The sequence below is a fragment of the Heloderma suspectum genome, chromosome 11 (genome assembly GCF_057233095.1).
Source record: "Heloderma suspectum isolate Gila_16-S chromosome 11, 16-S_ref, whole genome shotgun sequence".
NCBI classification, from domain to species: Eukaryota; Metazoa; Chordata; class Lepidosauria; order Squamata; family Helodermatidae; genus Heloderma; species Heloderma suspectum.
Window position 1 is genome coordinate 6,642,019 of NC_139468.1, and position 24,431 is coordinate 6,666,449.

Below are 24,431 nucleotides of genomic sequence, written 5' to 3' on the forward strand. Positions count from 1 at the left end.
TGTGCGCATGCATTTCCCATGGTGGGCTCAGATCCATCCCATTGCCTTCTCTCCTGTGAGTCACCCGAGTTGCAAGATCAGTCAAAATGGACCATTTCCAAATGCAAGTTGCCAGGCAACCACTGCTGACAGCAGTCTTCAAAGGATAAATTGGAAATCTTGCCCACTCACCTAACTCCCATGTAACCACTTCCGCAACGGACCAAATGATTTTCCATTTGGGACATCTCTTTCAAGCTAGCAGTTTTTTGTGCATTTAAGAAACGAAAGGATTGGTTAATTTTAGTAACTTTAGTAATCATTTATACATACACAGACTCGTGCTCAAAAACACACTGGATGCAAGTGGCTTTAGAGTACCTCGGAGCAGAAAAGAAGGGTATAAAATAAGTGTTGCTGTTTACTAAGACATCCTGCTCACCTGCAGTTCCTGAAACTACACACCCCTTTGTGTACCTGCAGAAAATACTTAAGAAGAGGCAATACAAAACCAGATTGTCGCCATTTTGATAGCCACTGTTGCAATGAATTGTCTAGAGAAGACTTTTAGAAGAGGCGTTCTCTCTCCTCTGCAATTCACATGATGTAGCCACTCTTCCCCTGCCATGAGAACAGATAAATTGTTATACAGTTACCTTGAGATACTGCGTCTCCACAGGCAGTCCTGATGCCACTGTGTCTCCATTCCTAGGTTGAACACACAAGGTTTATTCCCTGCCTTCCCAAGGAAGATGCATGCTTACCTTGTGATGCCTTTTCCCGAGACCTTTCTTCTCTTGGATAACTGGAGGTCTGAGGTTATGTATTTTCATGCATCCTTCATTCTGCAGTGCAGGAATCGACATTGGCCCTTGTAGCGCTGCATCCCAGGTTTCAAAATCCTCTGCTCCTGTTCCGTCACAGCTAACAAAGAAAACCCCACTTCTCGGTACCTTAGCAATCCATCCTGCCCTCACTACTGCCTACTTTTGCAATGCCATTCCAATTTTTCGAGTTTTTTTTTATTTGCCCTAGAACAGGCAAGTGACACATTAAAAAGAGTAGTCGATTAGCAAGAGGCAGAGGAACTAGAGATCAAATCGCCAACATTTGCTGGATCATGGGGAAAGCAAGAGAATTCCAGAAAAATTTCTATTTCTGCTTCATTGACTAGCCTAAGGCCTTTGATTGTGTGGGTCGCAACAAACTGTGGCAAATTCTTAAAGAGATGGGAGTACCAGACCACCTTACCCATCTCCTGAGAAACCTGTACGAGGGTCAAGAAGCAACAGTAAGAACCGGACATGGAACCGAGTGGTTCAAAATTGGGAAAGGAGTATGACAAGGCTGTATACTGTCGCCCTGCTTATTTAACTTATATGCAGAGTACATCATGAGAAACGCCGGGTTGGATGAATCACAGGTCGGAATTAAGATTGCTGGGAGAATTATCAACAACCTCCGATACACAGATGATACCACCCTAATGGCAGAAAGCGAAGAGGATCTCAAGAGCCTCTTGTTGAGGGTGAAAGTGGAGAGTGGAGAAGCTGGTCTGAAACTCAACATTAAAAAAACTAAGATCTTGACATCTGGCCCCATCACTTCCTGGTATATAGAAGGGGAAGAAATGGAAGCAGTGACAGATTTGACTTTCTTGGGCTCCAAGATCACCGCAGACGGGGACTGTAGCCATGAAATTAAAAGACGCTTGCTCCTTGGGAGGAAAGCTATGGCAAACCTAGACAGCACAGTAAGAAGCAGAGACATCACCTTGCTGACAAAGGTTCGTATAATCAAAGCTATGGTTTTCCCAGTAGTAACGTATGGCTGTGAGAAGGAAGGCTGAGCACCGAAGAATTGATGCTTTCGAACTGTGGTGCTGGAGAAGACTCTTACGAGTCCCCTGGCCTGCAAGGAGGTCAAGTCAGTCAGTCCTAAAGGAAATCCACCCTGACTGCTCATTGGAAGGACAGATACTGAAACTGAAGCTGAAATATTTTGGCCACCTAATGCGAAGAGAAAACTCCCTGGAAAAGACCCTGATGCTGGGAAAGACTGAAGGCAAAAGGAGAAGGGGACGGCAGAGGATGAGATGGCTAGATAGCATCACCGATGCAATGAATATGAACTTGAGCACGCTCCGGGAGAGAGCGGAGGACAGGAAGGCCTGGCATGCTATGGTCCATGAGGTCACAAAGAGTCAGACACGACTTAACGACTGAACAACAATATGCATGTGCTCAACTCCTTTTGGAACTTTTTCTCAGGGCAATATTATGGTGTGGACAAATGGTCTGGATTGCAGTAAGGGCTGTTGATAGTATCACTAAACCCAAGACATATTCCATGCTTGTGTGGCAAATCAACAGCCTTCATTTTCTGGATGAATAAGGGGAATTGCTCATGCATCTGCAGATAAATCACTGGTGCAAACCAAAGGAAAATGGAATTGTGTGCGCATCCTGTGCGCTTTTCTATGCTGTGCAGGTGTAGATTGGCCCAATTATTACACCAAGAGCTTTATTGTAGAGCAGTCTATTGCACAAGACAGACCATATTCCTGTCCAAGAAAGTTTTGATATACCTTGGTGGGAGTATTTTGAATCCAGAAATGGACCAGATTCTCTAATAGCTCAACAAGACCTATTTACTGCGAAGATCCATGAACCCCATGATCCTACTAACCCAGTCTCTGGAAGTGGTATCACTTGGTAGGCAGGCATACGGAAGTATATGGCACAGCGGCAGCACACGTAACGCTCAGTAAGAAAGTGCATTATAGATACGGTGCTTATGTGTTCTATCACGTTCTCAGATATCCAAGAACCAAACTGCATGATTAGCAGAATTGGACTACACAGCTCTTTCCTGGGCTATGTATTAAGGATTGCACATTTGAAAGTTCATAATACGTATAACCTTTCAGACTGCCAACGGCTAATTGCATATGCAATTACCTGTTTGGTAGACTGAAGAGGTACAGCCCAGTAAGAGTTGCACCACATGATTCTACTGATCATGTAATTCAGCTTGCCCCAGAAAAGGGACTAGACACCAACCTGTACTGCAACACTGCATTCAGAAACATAGGGCAATATATATACAGCTCGCTGCTGCAAAGGACAATAATGTGCATGTACAGCAAATGGGGCTTAGGATACAGAAGCCCCACAAAACTTCCTGACCAGTAAAGTATGGCAGTCGGTGTTTTTTCAAGCCCACTTTCATCCTCCCCTTTCAAAACTCTGAACTTATTTGGCCACACCTGACAGCCAATTAAGCAAGAACAAAAACCTCCCCAACAACTACTCTTTGCAACCCTTCCCCTGAAAATCAATGGGGGAAAACCTGGAGAGTAGGGAGGAAGGTTGCAGAAGGGCTACCTAACAGGCAGACTACCTAAATGGGTTATCACTTAGAGAGCATGTTTCACTTACCTAAATGCTTCTGTTTCTTCCTTCCCTAATGAACACATTTCACTTATTAATCCAATAATAAAATTTGAAAATGTAGAAATAGTCATTTGCAAACTTGCCCGGACCAAGGCAATAAAGCAATTACAAACATAAGACATCTCATTCCTATACATAAGTCACATTCTGAAGCATCTCCACAAGAATTTTAGTTAAGAGCCTTAACAGCTAAGTCAGCTGCACCCCAGCTCTGCATCATCCTTGGACTTGAATGTATTTCAACCTGAGCTCTGCTCACGATGTAAGGCAGGGATGCAGAACATCTTTCAGCCCAAGGGATGAATTCCATTTCAGAGAGGCTCTCAGGGGCCAGATTCCAGTGGTGGGCAGGGCCAAAGGCAAAATACAAAAACTACCAGGATATTTTAGCTTAAAGCTCTCACTGCCAGTAACTAGGCCTTAGAAGAGGCATTTCAACCTTTCAGAATGGGGAAAATACTGCACAAACACTGGGAAACCGCCGAATGACCAGAGGTTGGGGGAAAGGCGGGGGGGGCAGGGGAAGGGGCGTGGCCATCAGGGAATCCCTTAGCACTGGATTTGGCCCCTGAGCCTCAGGTTGTGCACTCCAATGTAAGGTAAGAGGTTAATGGATCAGGACCTCAAGATTTTCAACTGTGCACATACATGCATTTCAGACAGAAACAAGGAGATACTGGAAATCTTCTGTTATTTTAAAAACAGTTTTTATTCTGTATATTTAGAAATGTGTAATTTTTAATAACGGCAAAGAAAAAAATCAGCCACACCTGAATAGCTAAATAACTGATTAACAGAATGCAGTGGTATATTATCTAAACAGAAATAGTGCTGATGTGCCATAATAAATTGTCTATTAGTAAAAAAATACATTTCAGGGCACATAGTACAGCATCCTTATCACAAAATTACAGTAGGGATACTTTTTTTTCAAGAATGTAATCAAACTAGAGAATTCCGAGTTAGTCTTTAAATGAAGCACTTAAAAAGGTAACAACTTTGTGCATTTTCTTAAAAAAAAAGTCCTTGTTTTCATGTACTGTAGAAATGCTGCTTTATTGCTGCAAGATGTCAAAGTTCAAGGCTCAAAAGGTATGAGAATACAAAGATATTAAGAAACTTTTGTTTTGTATTTTTATATATATTTATATATATAAAAAGGTAAAGCTTATAAAAGTTAATTTACAAACCAAGAACAAAAGTGGTATGCACGAATTATATACAAGCAATCTATAACATCTATAAATTTTCAAAATGCATAGCAGAAAACATACCATCATGTTCTTCAGGTTTCTCCTCTGGCTGATCAGCGCAAAAACAAATGTATATATTTTATCTCTCTTTCTCTGTCTAAACCAGCAAGTTCACAAAATGAATCGGCTTCTCAACCTCTCTCCAAGATGTATTTATCTACGTAAGCACAGAAGCCATACAAACTTAGTAGTACAGAGAACTACGATGACAGCTAAGACTAGTAAAAACATGAGGGTAAGGCATCCCTGCTGGTTGATGTGTCTGTCGTAGATGTGGTTAATTTATAGATCCACAGAGGCAAATGAACCATAGTCATACCACATGCGTTTTCTCTCTTTCCCCATAACAAAAGGAAAAAAAAAAGTGTGTTTCATGTACAATTAAAGTAGTCGTGCATGTAACTCTCCCTTCTCAGCAAGAGGAAGAATATCTTCTACATTGTGCTAGCAAAAAACTTTATTTCCACTTCGTGGGCAAAATGCATCAAAAGATCGCCAGTTTAAAAAACAAAAACAAACAAACAGTGACTTCAAGAGTCTTTGCATATTCTAAACACAAAGGAGTGTTGTTTTTGTTTTTATAAAAAGAAAAAAAAAACTTTGGTAAGAAAAAGACCTAATTCAGCAGTGAATCGTGAACCAAATGTCAGTTCCTCTGAAAAACAAAATTAATAAATTGCATTGCTTCAGTGGTAGTTTAAGAGAGTTTTACGCTAAGATGCATCAGAAGTGTCCAGTTAAGGAAAGCCAGGGGCCCATAAGAACATTGCCTTGTTCCCTGGGTGATCTGCTCTGCTGCTTAATGGCATGTACCCTGACCATGGTTCAAGAACGTACTTTCTATCCGTTGTTAGTCAAAGCAAAGACTGCTTAATACTAAGAGAACTGTTAATACTTGAAAAGAGTGGTTCAGTTTCTAGGCAAGGTTTGTTTTTTAATCTTGGTTTCACACTTAAAGTCAGACTGCTAACGTAAGGGTTAGAAGTGATCTATTAGAACTGACACACAGTTTGCTCCAACAAGATAGTTTGGATCCCCAGGAAGAGACTTGTTCTGCCAGGTTTGGGGGTCACCTGTGGAAGGAAAACAATGTAGTCATTTAGTATCCATCATCAAAACGTGGAACATCTTGGATTAACAATACCTCTAAGGTTAACAAGATTGTTTTGCTGTTAAAATAAGTAAACAATCTCCTGTTTTATGGAGGAACACACACTTTTGCTGGAGTGGGTTTTTAATTTACTAACTCTAAACTGATTAAACTTGAGGAAAACCTGAAGAGTTCTGCCAATGGTAGATGGGAGTTCATGCATGTGCCTGAGCCTTGCTGCAACCCAACATGGTTCTTTCCCGTCATGAACGCACTCTGCAGAATCAGATATCGTAAATTTCATTTCTGCTGCTCAGAGAGTTATTTTAATAACCTATACTAGCTAAGGATCCAGGAGCAATCACTGATGGGAAGCTTCTTTATGAAACTGGAACACGCAAGAGAAGAGCGGCCATAGGTCAGTGGCAGAGCCCCTGCTTTGCATGCAGAAGGTCCCGGGTTCAATCCCTGGCATCTCCAGGTAGGACTAGGAAACGATCCTCCCTGAAAGCCTGGAGAGCTTTTGCTGCCAGTCAGACTGGACAATTTTGGGCTAGATGGACCAGTGGTCTAACTCAGTATATGGTGCCTCCTATGTTCCTAAGGGGGATTTTGGATGGCTACTGAGACCTGAAACTTCCAAGCTACCAAGCAATGGGATTAAAGCAGAACTCGGTTATATGAAGAGAGCCTGCCATGTGGCTACTCTTGTGGCTTGCCCTTGGCTCTGGGGGCTCTATCATACATGGAGGAGCCCTTCAGGCAACCTAGCTACACTTGCATCTCGCCATGTGGGGACTGCCAAAAACCTGCCCCTCATTGGGGAAAAACGGACTGTACTGTTCTTCGCCAAAGGGAACAGTCCCCACCTCAGCTCTTCTCTCTTTCATGTTTCTCTGCCATCAGCTGCTCTTGCCTGCACTGCAGGCGAGACAAACACCAGAGAAAAACGAAATGGGTGGAGAATACAGCCTCTGGGAAGCTTTGCTCCACTTGGCAAGATGAACGAATCCAGAGGTTGACACTAGTGTTTGTAAACTCACCTGGCTTACGTTCTTTAATACTTTCATTGTTACCTCTACTCATACACTAACACCCTTCATGCATTCCTATTCTGCTGAACCTGTACATTCTTTTTGAAGCTACTTGCTCAGTCTTTAACATGTGAGGCACTGTTTCAGTGTTGCAGACACAGCACTAATGTAAAGTGAATATTTTTGAGACTAAGGCTTATTACAAGTCTAAGGGAGGTATTACTGTGCATAAGGTTTTACTGTATAGCGGCATTTTGAGCCATGCACTGCTGTATAATCCTATGCACACAGTTGTGGAAGTAGATTCCACTGAACAAAGCAGAATTTACTGCCAGATAAAGATGCATAGGACTGAGCAACATGCAAAGCCATCATCTCAGGTACTTCGACTAGGATCCTAAGGAAATTAATCTGACTTTGCCCTGATTATCTCCTCCCATCATTCTGCTTGTAAGAGATTATTGATTGTCATTTAATACCATCACAATGTAAATTTTTGTGGGTGTAGTTGCAAACGTTCTGGCCTGTTCTAGTTTGCACACTGCACATACGCACACTGAAGATCTTGGGGGTCCCTTCATTATTAAGCAGTAGGTTGACGAAAGCTAGATAAAACTGTCTCATATTAATACCCCAGATTATATAGATAAATTATGCAATTCTACGGAAGACAAAACGTTCCACCGTTCTTGCGATAGAAACTCATGGAAACAAACATGATGTACACAATGACCAATACGCTGAAGTGATGACAACACCTGAAGTGGAGACTAAAAAGTATTATGATTGGCTTAGAACTTGTTAATCTGCTTTGCATTTTAAGTTGTGATAGCCAGTGAAATTATCCCAGTTACCCAAATGGCATTTCATTTGTGACCCAAAACAACAAAAAGGGTTTTCTGTTCTTTTAAAGATAAATAACACTTTAAGACTGAGTGGAATGTTTTTTGGGAAAACCAATAGCCTTAATTTACAAACCCTCGTCCAGAATCAAGAGTTTGTAAATATATGAAGGCGTCTTCAGATATGTGAAAAACTGCATTCACAGAATATCTTCCTTATGTGCAGTGAAACTACAGTCTTAAAACAGGAGCTAAAACTTTTGCTCCATGAATTGCGACTACTATGAGGTGACATTACAGTAAGGATCACCCAGTACCAAACAACTGAAAGCAACGCACTCAGGAGTTAACCAATTGTTCTGTGTGGCCCCATTTAAAGTGGGACTTAGATGTCCCCTCTACTCCATGAAATGAGATGAAACAAGGTAATATATTTTTAGAGATAATGTGCCAGTACATCTCACTTTTTAAAATGTGTTGCAGAAGAGGTTAGTACGTATAACCAAATGTTCATTTCAAAAAGGACAGAAACATGGAAAACATGTTAGGAAAAGCTCAAGAGAAAGAGAAAGCGAGAAAGAGATCCCATAACCAACTAATTTTTTTTTTTAAAAAAGAGAGAAAACAAGTATTTATTTAAGACACAGTATGGCTTACACATCAGAAGACAAGAGTTGGCCAATTGTGAAGTTTGTCTCAAGGAGCAAGATTACTGATATAACACCACATTTAATTATGTTAGCTGCAAGGGATGTATTGCTCCGGCACAGACACAGAGAAGCAACCCTTAACACACACGCGCGCGAGCTGCATGAGCACACACAAACAGACGCTAACTTGGAAAGGAAAATCTTTCTCATAAGTAGAGATTACTTGGAAGGACCAGCATAATTTCCCTCTTTCCTTTCCTTTCAAGTAAATTCATGAACAGGTTTATCAGTTACAAAATAAATGGTTGAAAAGCATGGTCTGAAGGAGTTATATGGATTATAAGTGGCAAAACTTTGGATCCTTATTACTTGAAACTGTCCATTTTCTAGCACTTTTCAGTTTTTTGGTTTTTACACACAGTTAAATAGCTGCATGCAACACATGCATAGAATACCAATAAAAATCAACCGGCCAAGATTTCTCTAAGTAACCGGATCCCCCATCAGAGAAGAGTCTGATGCTCTAATTTCTTTCTTTTTTTTGGCATCAACATAGTGGCATTGAAAAGGATAGACACATCAGTGACAAATATGAATACATTTTTAAATACTGTACACATAAGTACATTGCTTTTATATACCATATACAGATATGTATACATTTAAGGGTGTCAAAGACGATATTCTTAAGTGGTTGGAAACACACCCTTAAGACATTTTTGTCCAATATGCAGAAGAGACTCATTTTTCGCTCAAGGCTGTAACTCTGCAGCCACTTCATGAAATTGCTTGAAATTTACACAAGAAATCTATTTTACTCTAAATGCTTGTCACCAGGTTTCTTAGCCAACGGTGCTTCCCCTCCTTTAGTTGAGTGGGGGCTGCAGTAGCTTCTAAGTAGGGAGAGCACAGGCATACTAATCTGTAGCTAGTTCTCTCAACTATGGGGAGAAAAAAAATTAAAGACGACGAGGGCCGTCTCTCCATAACATTTCAGAATTTAGAAAGAAGCATAAATTTGTGTGTTGAGTCCGAATGTATAAAAAATGAGTTGCGCGGGGTTCTTCTGCAAGAGAGGTTTCCATTTCTTTGAATGGGCAATTTATACATAACACCTGTTGCATTAGAAAGCTTGTCCAAAATATTAGAGCTTAGTGTATTAGGGACTGCTACAGCGTTTTATGGTCAACAAAGAAAAGGACTGCAAAATCAGTGATTACAAAACCCAATTAGAATTCTTTAAACACAATTTACCAAAAAAAGGTGTGACTTTCTCATCTTAAAAGTGTTTTGCAGCAGTATTAGTCCTTGAGAGAGAGAGAGAGAGATTGAGAGAGCGACAGAGAGATTGAGAGATTGAGAGAGCGAGAGAGAGAGAGAGGAAACAAGGTAGATAATTGTACCATTGAATGGACCAGTGACAAAAGTACAGTACTCTATTATCTACCTTGCCATTCTGGTTTATCAATCATGATTTTCTGCAATGATTTTGCATCATGAGTAAGTGTGAGAAAGACACTTGTAATGAAAATGAAATGGAGAGCTGACACAAATACAGTGATTTAGTAGTATCTTTATATTACACAGTGTCACCTTCAGTCAGGGGAGTTTAAATTATACGATAGCACCCAAAAGCCCCAAAAGGACAGAGGGAGGACAGCATACCCGACGAGGAGTCGGAGGATTTTAGAGCAAAAGACCAACCATCAGGGGTCATAGACGCACAATGTGGCAAGCGCAGCTCCACTGGCTTCAGGAATTTTAGTCCATGGGGCCCGCACATTACCAAGGGGCTGAGTAGCGTTTCACCTGCGGTAAATGGACAAAAAAGGACAGGCATTGAGACACATTTCTCAGACTTAACAATATACATATAGCATCACATCTCTGACACAGCAAGAGCCAAAAAAGGGTGAGACAACCTGAGATCATACGACTAAGGGAGGCAGGAGGGAAAAATTCTTTGCTGAAGCAAGTCCAAAAAGATAACGAAGAAAATCTCAGGCAAATAAGTCCATTGTTCAATTCTCAGTAATGCTGAAGAGGGCAACTTGTCCACCCATATCCCACTGATATTATAGGCAAAACCTTAAATAAGTACTTAACAGGTGAAAAGCTGGTCTGTGCATCTTGTATCATCCTTGTTATTTTGGAAACTAGCAGTGGGCCAGTTCCCTGGCTAAAGCTCTAGAAGAGGGATAGGTACTTTGCAGCCTTCCAGATGTTTTGGTCTACAACTCCCATCAGCCCTACCCAACATAGCCAATGGCGAGGGATGATGGGAGTTGAAGGCCAAAACAGCTGGAGTGCTGCCATTGCCCACTCCTGCTCTAAAAGTTTCTGCAGCTGGTTCCACACAAGCACAGATCCTCCAGGTGTGACTGCATAAACTGCATAAAGATGATGATGGTGTGACACTTATCCATTTTCATTAAATGCCCTTAAGTCTCAATAATGCACCAACTTAGGAGGGTCTCAATAGTTCATTAACTTTTTAGACATAAAAATCTCAACGTTTAATTTGATTGTGGAAGACTTCACTGCGGGGTCAAATCCAGAAGCCCTCTGCAGCAGAGATGACCCAAGGCACTGCACCCTCTTCACCTTTCTAAGGACAGCCTTTTGAAGCTCTCAGCAAGGAGCCACTATGGACCAGGGAGGAGCCCTTTGTTCAATGAGAACTGACAAGGAGCTGAGGGAGTGTTGTTCTGCTTGCTAATGAAGTCTGACCTTTTCAAGTTCTCGGAAGGGCTTTTCTTCTACTAGCAAAAACACAAGGAGGGAAGTTCTGCCTCCACCAGGGCATTTTTGTTTCCTGGTTTGTCATTATTCTAGTTACCAGAGAAAGGGGGTCATCCCATGTGGTTTCCCATCCTGCTCCTCAGGAAGATCTACTTTGTTCCGGTAGTTCTTTTAAAGTAAAGCTTTCCGCTCCTTTAAAAGAAGGTAGGAAAAATCTTTTCCTTGCCCAGACACTGTTGAAATGAAAATCACACTGGACACCGTACAAGGATTACTAGGGAGTCTCTCTCACCTTTCTCTTTGTCTAAAGGTGGAAGGATACTATTATCTCGGCAGACCTTGAAATAGATCTCTTGTTCTATTCCCTCTGGAATGGCTCCTTGTGGTATAATTATGCTAACTCCAGTCTCTATGGAGCTCAGAACGCCACCGTTGCTGTTAAAAACTCCTCTTGCCGTGGCTACTACGGTGTGTCCATCTTCTTCATCGTCATCTTCCAAAGCAGAAGGACTAAAATCAGATACATAGAAATATTTCTGTCATTGCCAAAGAGAAAAGTGAAAGAAACTTGCAAGAGGAACAACTGATTTAATTAACTTGGGTGTTTCCAGAAATAGCTGTGCTTTCCTTCTGGGTGCATCCAGCAGGATATGCAAACTAGTTTCACCCTCTCTTCCTATGCTAGCAAATGACCTTGTCAGGCAACTAGTCATAGCATGAGCAAGCAGTGGAGTGTAAATCATCTTTGACACGTATCATGCAACTTATGTGTGTGCCACTCTATGAACCTAGCATGTAAAAGCTAGAGTTCAGAAGTCAAGTATATACACCAAAAATGGTCCTTATCATGCAAGAAGACAACAAACTGGAGACGTGTGCGCTTATGTCTGCGCACACTTGTATGTCTGCCCCGCACAGATTCTTTTTGCAACTTTAATAAGCCCCAAAACAGCTCATAAGAACAGGCTGGTGTGGAGATAATTTAGAAGCAGCGTTACTCACATGTCAATAATTCTCCCTAAAACTCCATGCTTTTTTTGTTTTGTTTTTTTCTCCTGCTGTGAGCTTTTCTCCTTTCCAGCCAAACAATAAATCAAGAAAAACCCTATTCACTGAGCTTCGTATGCCACAACACCTCCCATTCCTAGTGGAAAAGAGAGGACGAGCACCATTTCTTTGAGAGTTTTCTGTGGGAGGAGGGGGGATATTAATTTTAATAACTTGCTGCATGTGAAGCAAGTTATTAAATTTAAGGGGAAGCAAAATTACTATTTTTTAAACCTACCCTATTATGGAGTTCTGTGTCAGTTTTATTTTTCAGCATGAACAGAATAAAGTGTCAATAGGTTTTTAGTTAAGTATATAACAAGGAGGCCAAGGATGCTTTGGAAAATGCATCCCCCAGAGATGCATTAAATCAGGAGCAGGCAACTACAGGGGGGAGGTCTGGGGGCCATACTCCACCCACACACATCCTCGCAGGTTGCACTCCTGCCACTGCCATGCCACCAAATTTGGGAGCAAAAAGATCGGCAACTTGCCACTGATTTTCAGCAGCAAACCTCGCAGGCCTCTGTCCAACGTAATGGCTCTGAGAAGGCGCTGAAGGAGATGAGGGAGGCCAGTGGGGGGAGCGAATAGAAGGTTCTGGAACAGCGCTGTCTGCGTGTGTGCGGGGAAGAGATGCAGTTGGCCATCTTGTGTTGTCTGGAGAGGGATGAACAAGGTTTTTGGATTACAACTCCCACAATCCCTTGCCGTTGGCCATGCTGGCTAGGGCTGATGTGAGTTGTCCCAAGCACTGGTCAGGCCCTCGGTTCCTGCATTTTCCTTGTATTTGATGGGGGGGGGGGCACTTGTTGATGTGCTAAAGCTTCTTCCTGGCCACAGGGCAGGGGCATAATGGGGCGGAGGGGGCCCTCCCTATGCAGGAATCCTTTAGGATGAAGGGGTCCCTGGGTGATGGGAGGAGGCGTGCTTGTCACAAGACAGGCCCAGCGACAGAGGGTGGTCTTTGCCTCAGGATAGCAGTGGGGGGCCTCCTTGGAGCTTCACCCCTTCTTCTTGCTCCAGAGGTGGACAGGCTGCTTACCACAGACAGGATGCTGGCGGGCTCGCTGACGGCCTACGTGATCTTGCACAACTCTCTCCTCCTGCCACAGGTACACGCCTCCTAGCACTCTGCCCACCCCAAGCCCCTCTCCAGGTCCTCTCTGGAAATGCCTCACCTCTGCTCTGGCATCAGCACCAGGGCTAGGATGCGGTGGGGCCCCCAAGACACAGGGGCGGAACCTCCAGCCCACGGGCCAAATCCGGCCCTCCTGCGGTCCCAGTGGGCCCCATCCCCTTTGGTGGTTTCCTGGCTTTTGTGCAGTTTTTCCCCAGGCTCGGTGCGTGTGCACCCGTTCCAGGGCCAAAGGCAAAAAAAATACCAGGATATTGTAGCTTAGAGCTCTCCACTTTTAGAATGGGGGAAAAAGCTGCACAAAATTCGGCAAGCCACCAACCGACCAGTGGTACAGGAAAGGGGCGGGCCATCTGGCAAAATTCAGAGGGCTGGATTTGGCCCTCACGCCAAATGAATAAGCGTGGCCACCTGTCATCCTGGGCCAATTGCGGACTGCAGTGCAGAACCCAGGCGCCCCCTCTCTCGCTGTCCATCTCCCTCCCTGCAGGAGGCTGTCATGTACCTCAGCGAGTGTCGCCATGCTGTGCTCAGGGCCCCTCGGGGCGCAGAAGACATGCTGGCATCCATGGCCACTCAAGTGCAGCAGTTGGCACGGGCCACGTCATTCATTCCCAAGTCCGTGGCAGAAGCGCTCACTGACCGTGTCCCCATCGGCCAGCTGGGCACTGAGTGGAAGGGCCCGTTCAAGTCTAGCTTGGGTAGGACTGGCAGAGGAAGCGATCCTGTCTGGAGACAACCAGGGCCTGTGGTATGGGGCAGGGGGGAAGGGTGGCCGTTTCAGGGCGGATCTTGCTTCTCTGTTAGAGCAGATCTTTCAGCTTCCATAATGGAATTTCAATCTTTGCTTTTTATTTCTTACTGGGTCTCCAGTGTGGCACCAATATACCCATAGTCACCTCTCTTGATGCCCAACATGCGCCCTGCTTCTCCTGATTTTTATTTTATTTTAAAAGATGTTTTAAAATAATAAATAATAATAATAATAATAATAATAATAAAAACCTGGAGGCTGGCCTGCTGCAAAGCGAAGGGCTTCCTTCCAGCGCCATCCTTATTTGTGCTCAAAATAGTGGTTTTGCATTCTGGAGCTCAGACCCACACCTCTGACTGGGACTTGGGTTCTTGGACAAGTTCCTTTTAGTCTCATCAGTTTGCCTTCTGGAAAATGAGTGTTTTCTAACCAGCCCTGCCCAATATGGCAGCCATTTTGTGAGAGCACCCATGACACTCTAAAAATTCCAGATATCCCCACCGACCCAAAAAGCTTGGGAATCTGTGATGTTGATAACTCTTCCCTCCTCCAAGGAGCTCAGGAGGGCATGCACAGTTCTCTCCCCCCACCCCTTCCATGTTATCTTCACAACAACTCTGTGAGGTAGGTTAGGCTGAGAGATGGGTGATCAGGGGACTGGATGAACAGGGGACTGGAAACAAAGCCCTATGAAGAGAGACTGAAAGAACTGGGCATGTTTAGCCTTGAGAAGACTGAGGGGAGATAGGATAGTGCTCTTCAAGTCCTTGAAAGGTTGTCACAGAGAGGAAGGACAGGATCTCTTCTCCATCATCCCAGAGTGCAGGACATGGAAGAACGGGCTCAAGTTACAGGAAGCCAGATTCTGGCTGAACATCAGGAAAAGCTTCCTGACTGTAAGAGCAATACGACAATGGAACCAATGACCTAGGGAGGTAGTGGTCTCTCCCACACTGGAGGCATTCAAGATGAAGCTGGACAGCCATCTGTCAGGGATGCTCTGACTTGGATTCCTGCATTGAACAGGGGGTTGGACTCGATGGTCTTATAGGCCCCTTCCAACCCTACTGTTCTATGATTCTATGAAACCTCTACAGAAGGCTAAAATGGCCAAATTTAGCTTCTTTTCAAAACACTGGGGTTTTCTGCTGCCACAGTCACAAATTTGGGCAACATTTGGGGACAGACACATGTAGCCTTGCACGTTGCCCACCCCTGCATTAAGTGGTCCCCAAATTTCTCTAAGTCTGACTTCAGCAGCAGCTGGAATAATGGATGTGTTCGCACATAATGCTAAGCCACAGTTTATGTTAAATCGTTTGTTATGAATTGCCTTGCAGATGAGCAAACATACTGTGGCTTGTTTTCCCTATTCCCGGTTTGTTTCTCTTCTGCCCATTTAGCGAGCCTTCAGAGTATTTTCAGGCTGGTCTTGCCAGGCGCCTCTGTTTCAGGGCAGACAGCAGTGCAAACCAGCCAGGGATAAGCCATGGTTCTGGGTTCACACACCACAACAAGCCATGGTTTAAACAAGCTGGACTTCGTAAGCCAACAACAAACCACGGGTTCTATTTGTGGTTTGTGGTTAACCACGGCTGGTTAACAAACTATGGTTTGTTTGTAGGGATGGATTCAGACACAGCTAGTTTTCAACTAATCACACCAGGGCTTAGGCTTATGTGCAAACCAGGCCACTGTGTGCTAGTGGTGAGTGTGAGGTTGTTGAGTAGTGCTATGTATGCAGAGAGTTGTTCCCCCATAATAAATATGCATTACTCTTGTAGCAGCATTGAAGAAAAATAGCAAAACGAACACAGCCTCTTTACACTGAGCATTTGGAAGATCCTCCAAACTTGCCGTCTGGAAAAAGCAAGCTTTATGCAACTGAACTGAGGATCTCCATCACAGAATCTTGCTGCTGAAAGTGCTTGTGTATAAATTTCAATACTCTTCAGCTATCTCAGATACTTGCAGGAGATATGTATGGAGCAATAGGGCAAACATCAAGTTTCGCAGAATGATGAGAATACTGGGTAACACTGAATTACCATGCAGCAAACTGAGGAGCATTTCTTAGCAGAGAATTTAAGCACAAGTTCTTCTCAAGCATCAAAAAACAAAAATACATGACCCGGTCTTTTTGCTGTAAGACCACTCATACTACTGAAGCAAGGTTACGCACAGTTCCCCTTTTGGAAGGCGATGGAGGCCAAACAGGAGTTGAACAGCTCTGCCTTCTCTTTGTTAGCCATTAACATCATATTTATTTTAAATTGCATCCCTTACTCCGAGAATTTTAGGTTGGTTTTCTAAACAGCAAGGTATAAAAGCTGCCTTTTATTGAGGCAGGCCATTAAGCCATTCAACCCAGTCATACCTACCCTGACTGGCAGCAAGGTGTCAGGCAGAGGGAAGTCTTTCTGAGCCTGGCTACCCGAGATCCTCCTCAATGGTTGACGCCGGGGACTGAATGGAGGAGCTTCTGCATTTAAAGCATGTGCTCTACTAATGCGCAATTGCCCCTCCCCGAAGGGTTAAAGCTTTATGAAAAACGAATGTACAACTGATGAAGTACGCTGATGCTACTCGACTCCTTGGAGTCACCGAAGGGAACTGTCTTTGAAACTAAGATGTTCCAGGCCAAGAATGAACCTTAGGAACATAGGAAACTGCCTTATTCTGAGTCAGAACCTTGGTCCGTTTAGCCCACTGCTGTTGACACTGACTGGCAGCCATGGCTCTCCAGGGTTCCAGGCAGGAATCCTTTCTAGCCTCACCTGGAGACGCGGGAAGATCAAACCTAGGACCTTCTGCATGCAAAGCGGGGGCTCTATCACACTGCGCTATGGCCCCTCCCCTCCCCTTACCTTACAGGAATGGCTTTAGGCACAGCACTGATGTTATTTGGTTGATACTTGAGCTTGTCAGCCTGTACGGAGAACGTATCCATCGCGCTGTCGAACTCCGGCAGAGGCTGCGACAAACTGTGTGCTTTTAAAACTGGCTGGGGGGAGTTTTGAGATTTGGATGGCAACTCTGGCTTATGCTGACTCTCATCTGGCAGGAGGTTGTGGTTGAATTTCGGGCTTTCAAACTTGCGTTCAAAGGGCCGGGCAGCACTCGTGTAAGGTTTCGTTGTGAAGCGGTTGTAAGCAGGAGCGACCGCCTTTGGGATCTGTTCTGTCCCATTCACCGGCCCTTTGTCGGGGAAACTTTTCTGAGGGTAGTAGGTGGACTGCACAGTGTCTTCTCGGCTGGAAGATCTGAAAGCAGCTGGTTTGTTCTGAGGTGGCGGCGGCTCAGGCTTGGACAGGGTGGAATTCTGAAAGTCTGACACAGAGTTGACTGTAATAAAACAGGTAAAACGTAAAATACTAGGCATACCAAGACAGCATTTTTCAGGCTTGCAAAATATTTTCACAGACAGTGTTGTATGTGGTGACTCTGTATGTGGAAAAAAAGGTAGTATGTGTTACTGGTGGGGGCAGAGGTTAGCTTGTTATGAAGCTCAGCCAGCTTTCAGTTACACACAATTCCTAGCCCCTGTGGATGTAAAGGTATGCCTGAAAGTATATGGGCAATTCCTGCTGAATTCTGAGAAGCTAGATGGGTGGCTGAATTAAGATGTCCAGCAGGCTTCAGTGCCTCACATTGGTCTTTGAACCTGGCCCATCCCAAATCACCATCCCAACTACATTGTTTTTAAAAACAATTTATTTAAAAATTATTTTTAGCCCACTTCTAAGGGAAGAACCCTCTTAAGGTGGTGCACAAGATAAAAACCATATAAAATAGATACAATAAATATAATTCATGAATAGTAAAAAAAAATTCAGAATTACGGAGAAGAGGCGTTATGCAAATTTGCATAACTTATGCACATTGCAGAATTTGGATTGCCCCAGTGCAGAGTATTTTGTTTAAGGCAGACAGGAGTCTGCCTTAAGGTACCAGGAGTCTGTGCACCAGGCAAGGACAGATAACCAAACTGGGTGTGTATGAGGCAGTGTGGTGTAATGGTTAGAGCACTGGACCAGGGAGACCTAGGTTCTGGTCCCCACTCAGCCATGAAGCTCAATGACTTTGGGCCGGTCACTGACTCTCAGCTTCTGGAATATTTTTTTCCATTATATTGCTTCCACTAAATTCCTTAATTGGTTCCTTGTTTTGCTTCATCTGTAGCCTGCTTTGTTTGCTTAGGTCACTTTGATCCAGTGTGTGGGTAGTGCCCAGTGATATTCCTATGTAGAGTAGACCCACTGAAATGAATGGGACTTATTAGTCATGCCTAACTTAAGTCCCATTCATTTCAGTGGGTCTGCTCTAAGTAGGACTAACATCGGATACTACCCTGTATGGATGTGTAAAAAAATACGATCTCTTCATTGTTTTCAGCATTGGTTCCCTTAGCCATCCTATGGAGCAGAGGATGGGGAACAGCCCGAGGGATAAATTCAATTCCGGATAAACTCTCAGGGGCCGCGTCCCTGTGGCGGGTGGGGAGGAAGGCAAACGGGGTGGGACCAAAGAAACCGGCACATTCTTGCTTAAAGCTCTTACTGCCAGTAAGGAAGTCTTAGGTGAGGCCTTTCAAGCTTTTAGAATGGGGGAAGAACTGCAACGGCCGGGAAACCACCGCAAAACCAGTGGCTGGGGGAAAGGGGGGGCTGGGTAAGGGGCCCCAGCCATTTGGGGAACCCTGGAGGGACGGATTTGGTTGCTGGGCCTGAGTGTCCCCACCCCGGTTGTAGAGCTTTCTGGCCCCAAAGGTGGGGTATAAATACTTCAGTAAACCCGATAATGTTCAGACTCCTACCTTCAGCAAGCGCAGACTTGGGCTGGAGAGACACAACAGGGTTATTAGCAGACTGAGGCTGGGTATACTGCACCGGAAGTGCAGGGGGAGAGGGAGTCACTTGAGGAACTGGCTCATAGCGCTTTTCGCCAACAGCCCTTTCCAGAGGCTCCACATCTATCGACTTGCCCCTGTTGGAGAAAAGGAAAAAGGAAGAACAGGTCAACTCCAGAGCTCCCTGATGTTTCACCTTCTTGATGCTGCTCCTTTTCAGAAAATGGCCATTCTGGACTAATTCCTATGGGCTGGTGTGTAAAGCTGCCTTACCCAACTTGGTGCCCCCCAGATATTTTGGACTACGACTGTCAGCATACCTGGCCACTGGCCATGTTGGCTGGGGCTGATGGGAATTGAAGTCCCAAACACCAGGTTAGGAAAGGCTGCCTTAAGCCAAGCTATCAGCAGACTGTCATTCAGAATTTCCTGTATTCCGCCCAGAGAGGGAAGGGCTTACTCTGCTCTTTTATTTACATTTGCTCATGTACCGTCTCTTTGTATGTGTCAGCAACACAGGAATGAGGTTTGTTTGCTCCTCCAGGAACGACAGGCAGTTGTCATTCATATGAACACCACCCTGTTTTCTAGAGGCCTGATTTGATTCTATAAATGTTAGCAAAAACCTTTGTAACATGCAGACTAAATACCATAATAAGAAAAGCACAGGAGAGTTTACAACAACACTGATTTGTTAGAAAGATTAGTAACATAAACCAAAAAGATGGCAAAGAAGAGGTAGATGACAGTCAGGGTGTATTTTTTTTTGTTAGTTATAACCACCTCTTTATTTTTTTCCATTGTCCAATTTTGCACATAAAGCAGGGGAAAGTAATTTGAATTAAGGGGGATAGGTCCTGAACAATGAAGGCGAAGTCATCCATTCGTTCAAAAAAAAAAATTAGATGTGCCACAATTTAACAGAATAGTCCTACTAAATACACCCAACATTTGGTATTTATAATGCCATCTTATCCAGAAACGCAATGAGCTTAAGCTTCACTAGCTTTATGTGCATAATTTTTAGCTAGTTTAAAGGGCAAGCTAGAAGTTGTTTTTAATTTTTTTCTTCGTCATGTTTTCCTCCCGAGGAGATGTTATTCCATGTAATGGCCAATACCTATCACATTGTGATTCACCTTAACTTGAAACTGCATTCAAAATTTTATCTGCACATAATGCCCGTGATAGAATGTAACAGGAGAGAGGACACCCTCACATCAACAGCCTTCTTACCACTTGATGTTCCTTTTCAAGTAGTCATAGCTAGTGTAAGAGCCAAGAAATCTAGGTGATGGCAAAGCAAATGGCAACAGAATAAAAGAAAAATGATCATTCTAGCTCAAGCACATTTCTTCACTTTTAGTGCAAGTCCTGAAAAAAGAAAAAAAGCATGCACACACACAAAACAAAACTCATATAAAACACTTTACGGAACAGCAAGTCCCAAATCACTTTCTGGGGCACAGAGGTGCAGTCTTGTAATGGGGGCTCTATGCAGCCCTGATCCTCCTCCCTCTGACAATATAGGGGCAAAGGCATCATTCCAACGTAAGTAGTAAGGACATGCTGAGATTTCTTGATGCATTTCTTGCTGCAGCTGGCATGTGCGAGGAAATCCCATTGCTCGAGACAACAGGGTCCCAGGGATGGGACCAAGTCTAGTGTAGGCTATATTAACTATGCAATCCTGCAGTTGACAGGAGGGTGCCTGCCTGTTCTTCTGGGAGCTGATAAAAATAAAGGAGAACGTGTGTCTCCAATTATTGTTTATTTTAAAAAAACCACAGCGTCTGGGCCCCAAGCATAAGAGGTTTGGGAAACACTGGTAAAGACAGACATCCAACTGAGTATCTCTTCCTCTTGAAACCTTCATTTTACAAGAAGGGGACTGATTGTGTGTTGAGTTAGAAACATTCCCCAATGCTTTACTTTAAGCAACCAAAGGCTCTAAATACATGCATATTGAAAATCATGCCCATTTTGTGATGCTCCTCACATAGAAACATCCTGCAAGTAGAAAACTAAGCACAGAGACTAATGTTCTAAGCCAGTTCCTGCCATGCTAGCTTTCGACCTGCAATGAGTTTTAAATTTTTTTTTCTTAAAAAATAAAAGCATTTAAAGGTGGGTAACCTGCACCTACATTCTGAAGTGGCTCCACCCATTGTGTCCCATTGCACATGTAGCTGTCCAGTCAGCAAAGATGGCTGGAATTGTTCCAGGCAATGAAGCAGGGAGAAATTCACAACCAGTTGAGGCTAATACAACTGGGGAACAGGGGCTACTCCTTCCTAGTAATGAGGCTCCTGTTAAATTGGCTCAATGCTGCTTGCAGTGCTGGACGAGGTGCAGTAGATGGTGCCATGACAAAACAAGCAAAGCAGGCACAATGATCCAGAACCCACGCAGCACAGGGATTTGGAGCGGCAGACTCAACTCACACATAGCCGGGCTAAATGTCACCATTGCCCTTGATGGGCTAACGTTTTAAAGCAGTCTTCCCCAAGCTGGTGCCCTCCAGATGTTTTGGACTAAGATCTCAGCATTCTTGGCTGTTGGCCAGGTTGGCTGGGGCTGATATGAAATGAAGAGCACCAGCTTGGGGAAGGCAGCTCTAAAGCATTATGAAAAGGCTATGTTATTTAGATCTCATGTTTATTTGAACACAGAATCAGCCCTAGCCCTTACTAGTAGGTTCTGTGTTGCAGGATATAATGGATCTGGCCTACACTAGACAGGATTGTTAAAAGACTTGACCAGTCTGACATTACTGCTTTCTGTTTTAAAGAAGCAACCCCATTTTTTAAAGACAAGGAATCCTGCTTTTTTCTTTTTAATGCCTTGGAATTGTAACTTTTTATTTAGCTCTGTAGCTTGCTTTTGATAGAAGTGTTTACCATGCTGGGTCTTATTGGTCCATTACTTGCTTTTGTTTACATGTATGACACTGTTTTATAGCCTTGTCTTGTAAATGTTGATGCCTCGTCTTATGTCTATGTTTTTATTATTTAATTTTTTACTGTTTTGTGTGTGTGTGTGGGGGGGGGGAAGAAATAATGCAGAGAGAAATAAGAAGAGCTTTTCTATTTATAAAGGATTTTTTTTTAACAGAGAAAACACCCTTACCCATGGGGCACATAAACACAGGGCCACCACTAACTACTACATGTGGTATGAGAGGTTGGGATGGGAGTCCAAGAGCAATTCCAAATCTGTGTGCACGTGTACGTGATTAGGGAAGCATTTTTGGAACTCATCCTATTCCCTTCCCTTCCCTTTTGCCTTGTGTATTGTATCTTTTTAGACTGTAACCTTGTGGACAGGGACTGCCTTATTTTACTGATTGATCCAGGAGCCTTTTTGGCTGAGCAGTGGGATAAAAATAGTTCAAATAAATAAACAAACAAATCTTCATTGTAAGCATCTATATTTATATCCTGAATTAATCCCCCTCGCAGGGCTTCCAAGGCAGTGCTTTTCCTGGAGCCCTTAGTTATGATGGGCAACAAAGCTATACTTCTATAGGATTCCATCAGACACAGACATTAAAGTTAAAGCTTTGCAGGGGCACAGTTTAGAAATGAGAAGTGCAAAAATGAGGGGAGACTCACTTTGAAGAGTAGTTTGCGTAGTTCAGCTGGTTATGGAGATGGGTTGGTTTAGCAGGCTCAGCATGATGGCTGGCAGAGACCTGCGTGGCAGGCTTGTTTTCATAACTTCGACGGTCAAAATAGGAGAGCTGCTTGCGGTAGTACTCCTCGTCCTCCTCTGGGTCGTAGTGGTTGGCCCGAACGATGTCCTCAGGGGGGGTTGCGTGAGGTCTTTGTGGTTCTGGGGCTCTAACATACACAAAAGATATTCAAAGAAATGTTAATGAACCACTGTTGCCGACTGAGAAGAAACAATACTCTAGAACAAGGATGTGGAACTGCTGGCCCGTGGGCCTAATGTGGCCAGTGGAGGTTCCACACCAGGCCCATAGAGCCTCCGTGTGCTTGGCCAGGGGGCGGGGCTTGGTCTCCGTCTCCAAGCTTACTACCCCCCCACACAAAGGAATCCCTGTTATCCCTGGTCTCAGACTGGAGATAACAGCAGGGATGCGGGTGATGCAGGACTCAGCTGGTACTGGGAAGAGCAAGTGGCTTTGCATGGCACACGCTGCATGAAGCCAAGGGACCTGGCCGGTGCTGGGCCAAGTCCCTTACTCAGTGCTTCTCTCTGCATGGAGAATGACAGAATGAGTGGGGGCAATGATAAGGGTGGGTGTAGCCACATCCACTGACATCATCCAGTCCATGAAGGCCCCTGCGGGGGGCAATTCCCCCTCCACCAAGACATGGTTCTGCACCCCTAGAATCTAGACTGATGTGGATTTTATACAAGGTTAAAAATATTGAACAAACCCCAAACTTTGCCATATGACCCAAAACCTCAAGTAAAAGTTAGGAATGTCATGTGATCAAGGAAAATCTACTTGATGAACTGTAGTTGAATTAGTCAGTTAACTGACTGATTAAATCTGCATACATTTGCATATATTGCAAAGGATCCAAAGGAAAAAAGCTCATTTTGTTTTTTGATGACACAGTTGTGAGCTATACCAGACTTCCATAGGAAGGGATACCTCTTCAAGATGATGCTCACCAACTACAGTTCTTATAATTATTATAATTATATAAATTATATAAATTGTATATATTATATATATATTATAATAATTATTATAATTATTATTATAAGTTAACTAAAATAATTTCAAGTTAACTAAAAATACAACACGCAATTAACTGAAGGCACCTTTCTACTTTATCAAACTTTTCTTTAATTGATATATCTAATCCAGCAGTTCTCAAGCTTTTCTCCCACACAGACTACTTGAAAACTGCCGGGGGTCTCAGCAGACCACTTAATAAACTTTTTTTTTGTTCTAAGGATCAAAGCACATATATAACCCATATTTCCATAACTTTTTTCTTTAGCACTATCAAAACTGTGCCAGCTAGCTAGCTGGCTGGCTGGCTTTCTCTTTCTTTCTTTCGTTCGTTCAATGTATAACCTGCCTTTTCCTCTGAGGAATGTGAGGCGGCATACATGGTCCTCCTCCTCTCCATTTTATCCTCACAACAACCCTGTGAGGTAGGTTAGCCTGAGAGTCAGTGACTGGCAAAAAGTCACCAGTGAGCTCCATGGCTGTGTGGGGACTAGAACCCGGATCTCCCTAATCTCAGTCCAACACTCTAACCACTTACACCACACAGCCCTGATCTCCACTGTGCAGGGCCAAGTATAGATATTCTCTGCTGTTCCACAAGCTTTGTGCAGACCACCTGACTGGTGTTTGTGGACCGCCAGTGGTTCGAAGACCACAGTGTGTCATCTGAACGCAGAGTACTGGGCTGTTTAGGGGATAAGCAACCCAGCAGTTAACCCAACAACAAACCATGGGTTAACTGCTGGGTTGTTTAGCCCTTAAACAACCAGGTGCTCTGTATTCGGACAACACACTCAGCAACCTACGACAGAGCCAATCATCGCTTGCTAAGGAAACACGGGAGAGCCAAAGGCTCCGCTCTCTCCTGCTCGTGCGTTTGACCC

At 43.8% G+C, this 24,431-nt stretch overlaps 1 protein-coding gene across 6 annotated transcripts in view; it reads right to left on the reverse strand.

The window, feature by feature from the left end:
• Nucleotides 1–4,131: 4,131 nt before the first annotated feature.
• Nucleotides 4,132–24,431, reverse strand: part of TJP1 (tight junction protein 1) — a 142,716-nt gene continuing 122,416 nt past the window's right edge. For 3 of the 6 annotated variants that reach the window (XM_084816724.1, XM_084816721.1, XM_084816725.1), the window contains 6 exons: nucleotides 22,448–22,675; nucleotides 18,801–18,970; nucleotides 16,852–17,329; nucleotides 11,338–11,555; nucleotides 9,969–10,112; nucleotides 4,132–5,760 (listed from right to left, as the gene is read on the reverse strand). In XM_084816724.1, coding sequence (XP_084672850.1) covers nucleotides 5,666–5,760; nucleotides 9,969–10,112; nucleotides 11,338–11,555; nucleotides 16,852–17,329; nucleotides 18,801–18,970; nucleotides 22,448–22,675 — 1,333 coding nt within the window. In that variant the 3' untranslated portion in view covers nucleotides 4,132–5,665. The remainder of the gene's footprint in view (nucleotides 5,761–9,968; nucleotides 10,113–11,337; nucleotides 11,556–16,851; nucleotides 17,330–18,800; nucleotides 18,971–22,447; nucleotides 22,676–24,431) is intronic. The other 3 variants (XM_084816726.1, XM_084816723.1, XM_084816722.1) reach the window with 2 other exon arrangements.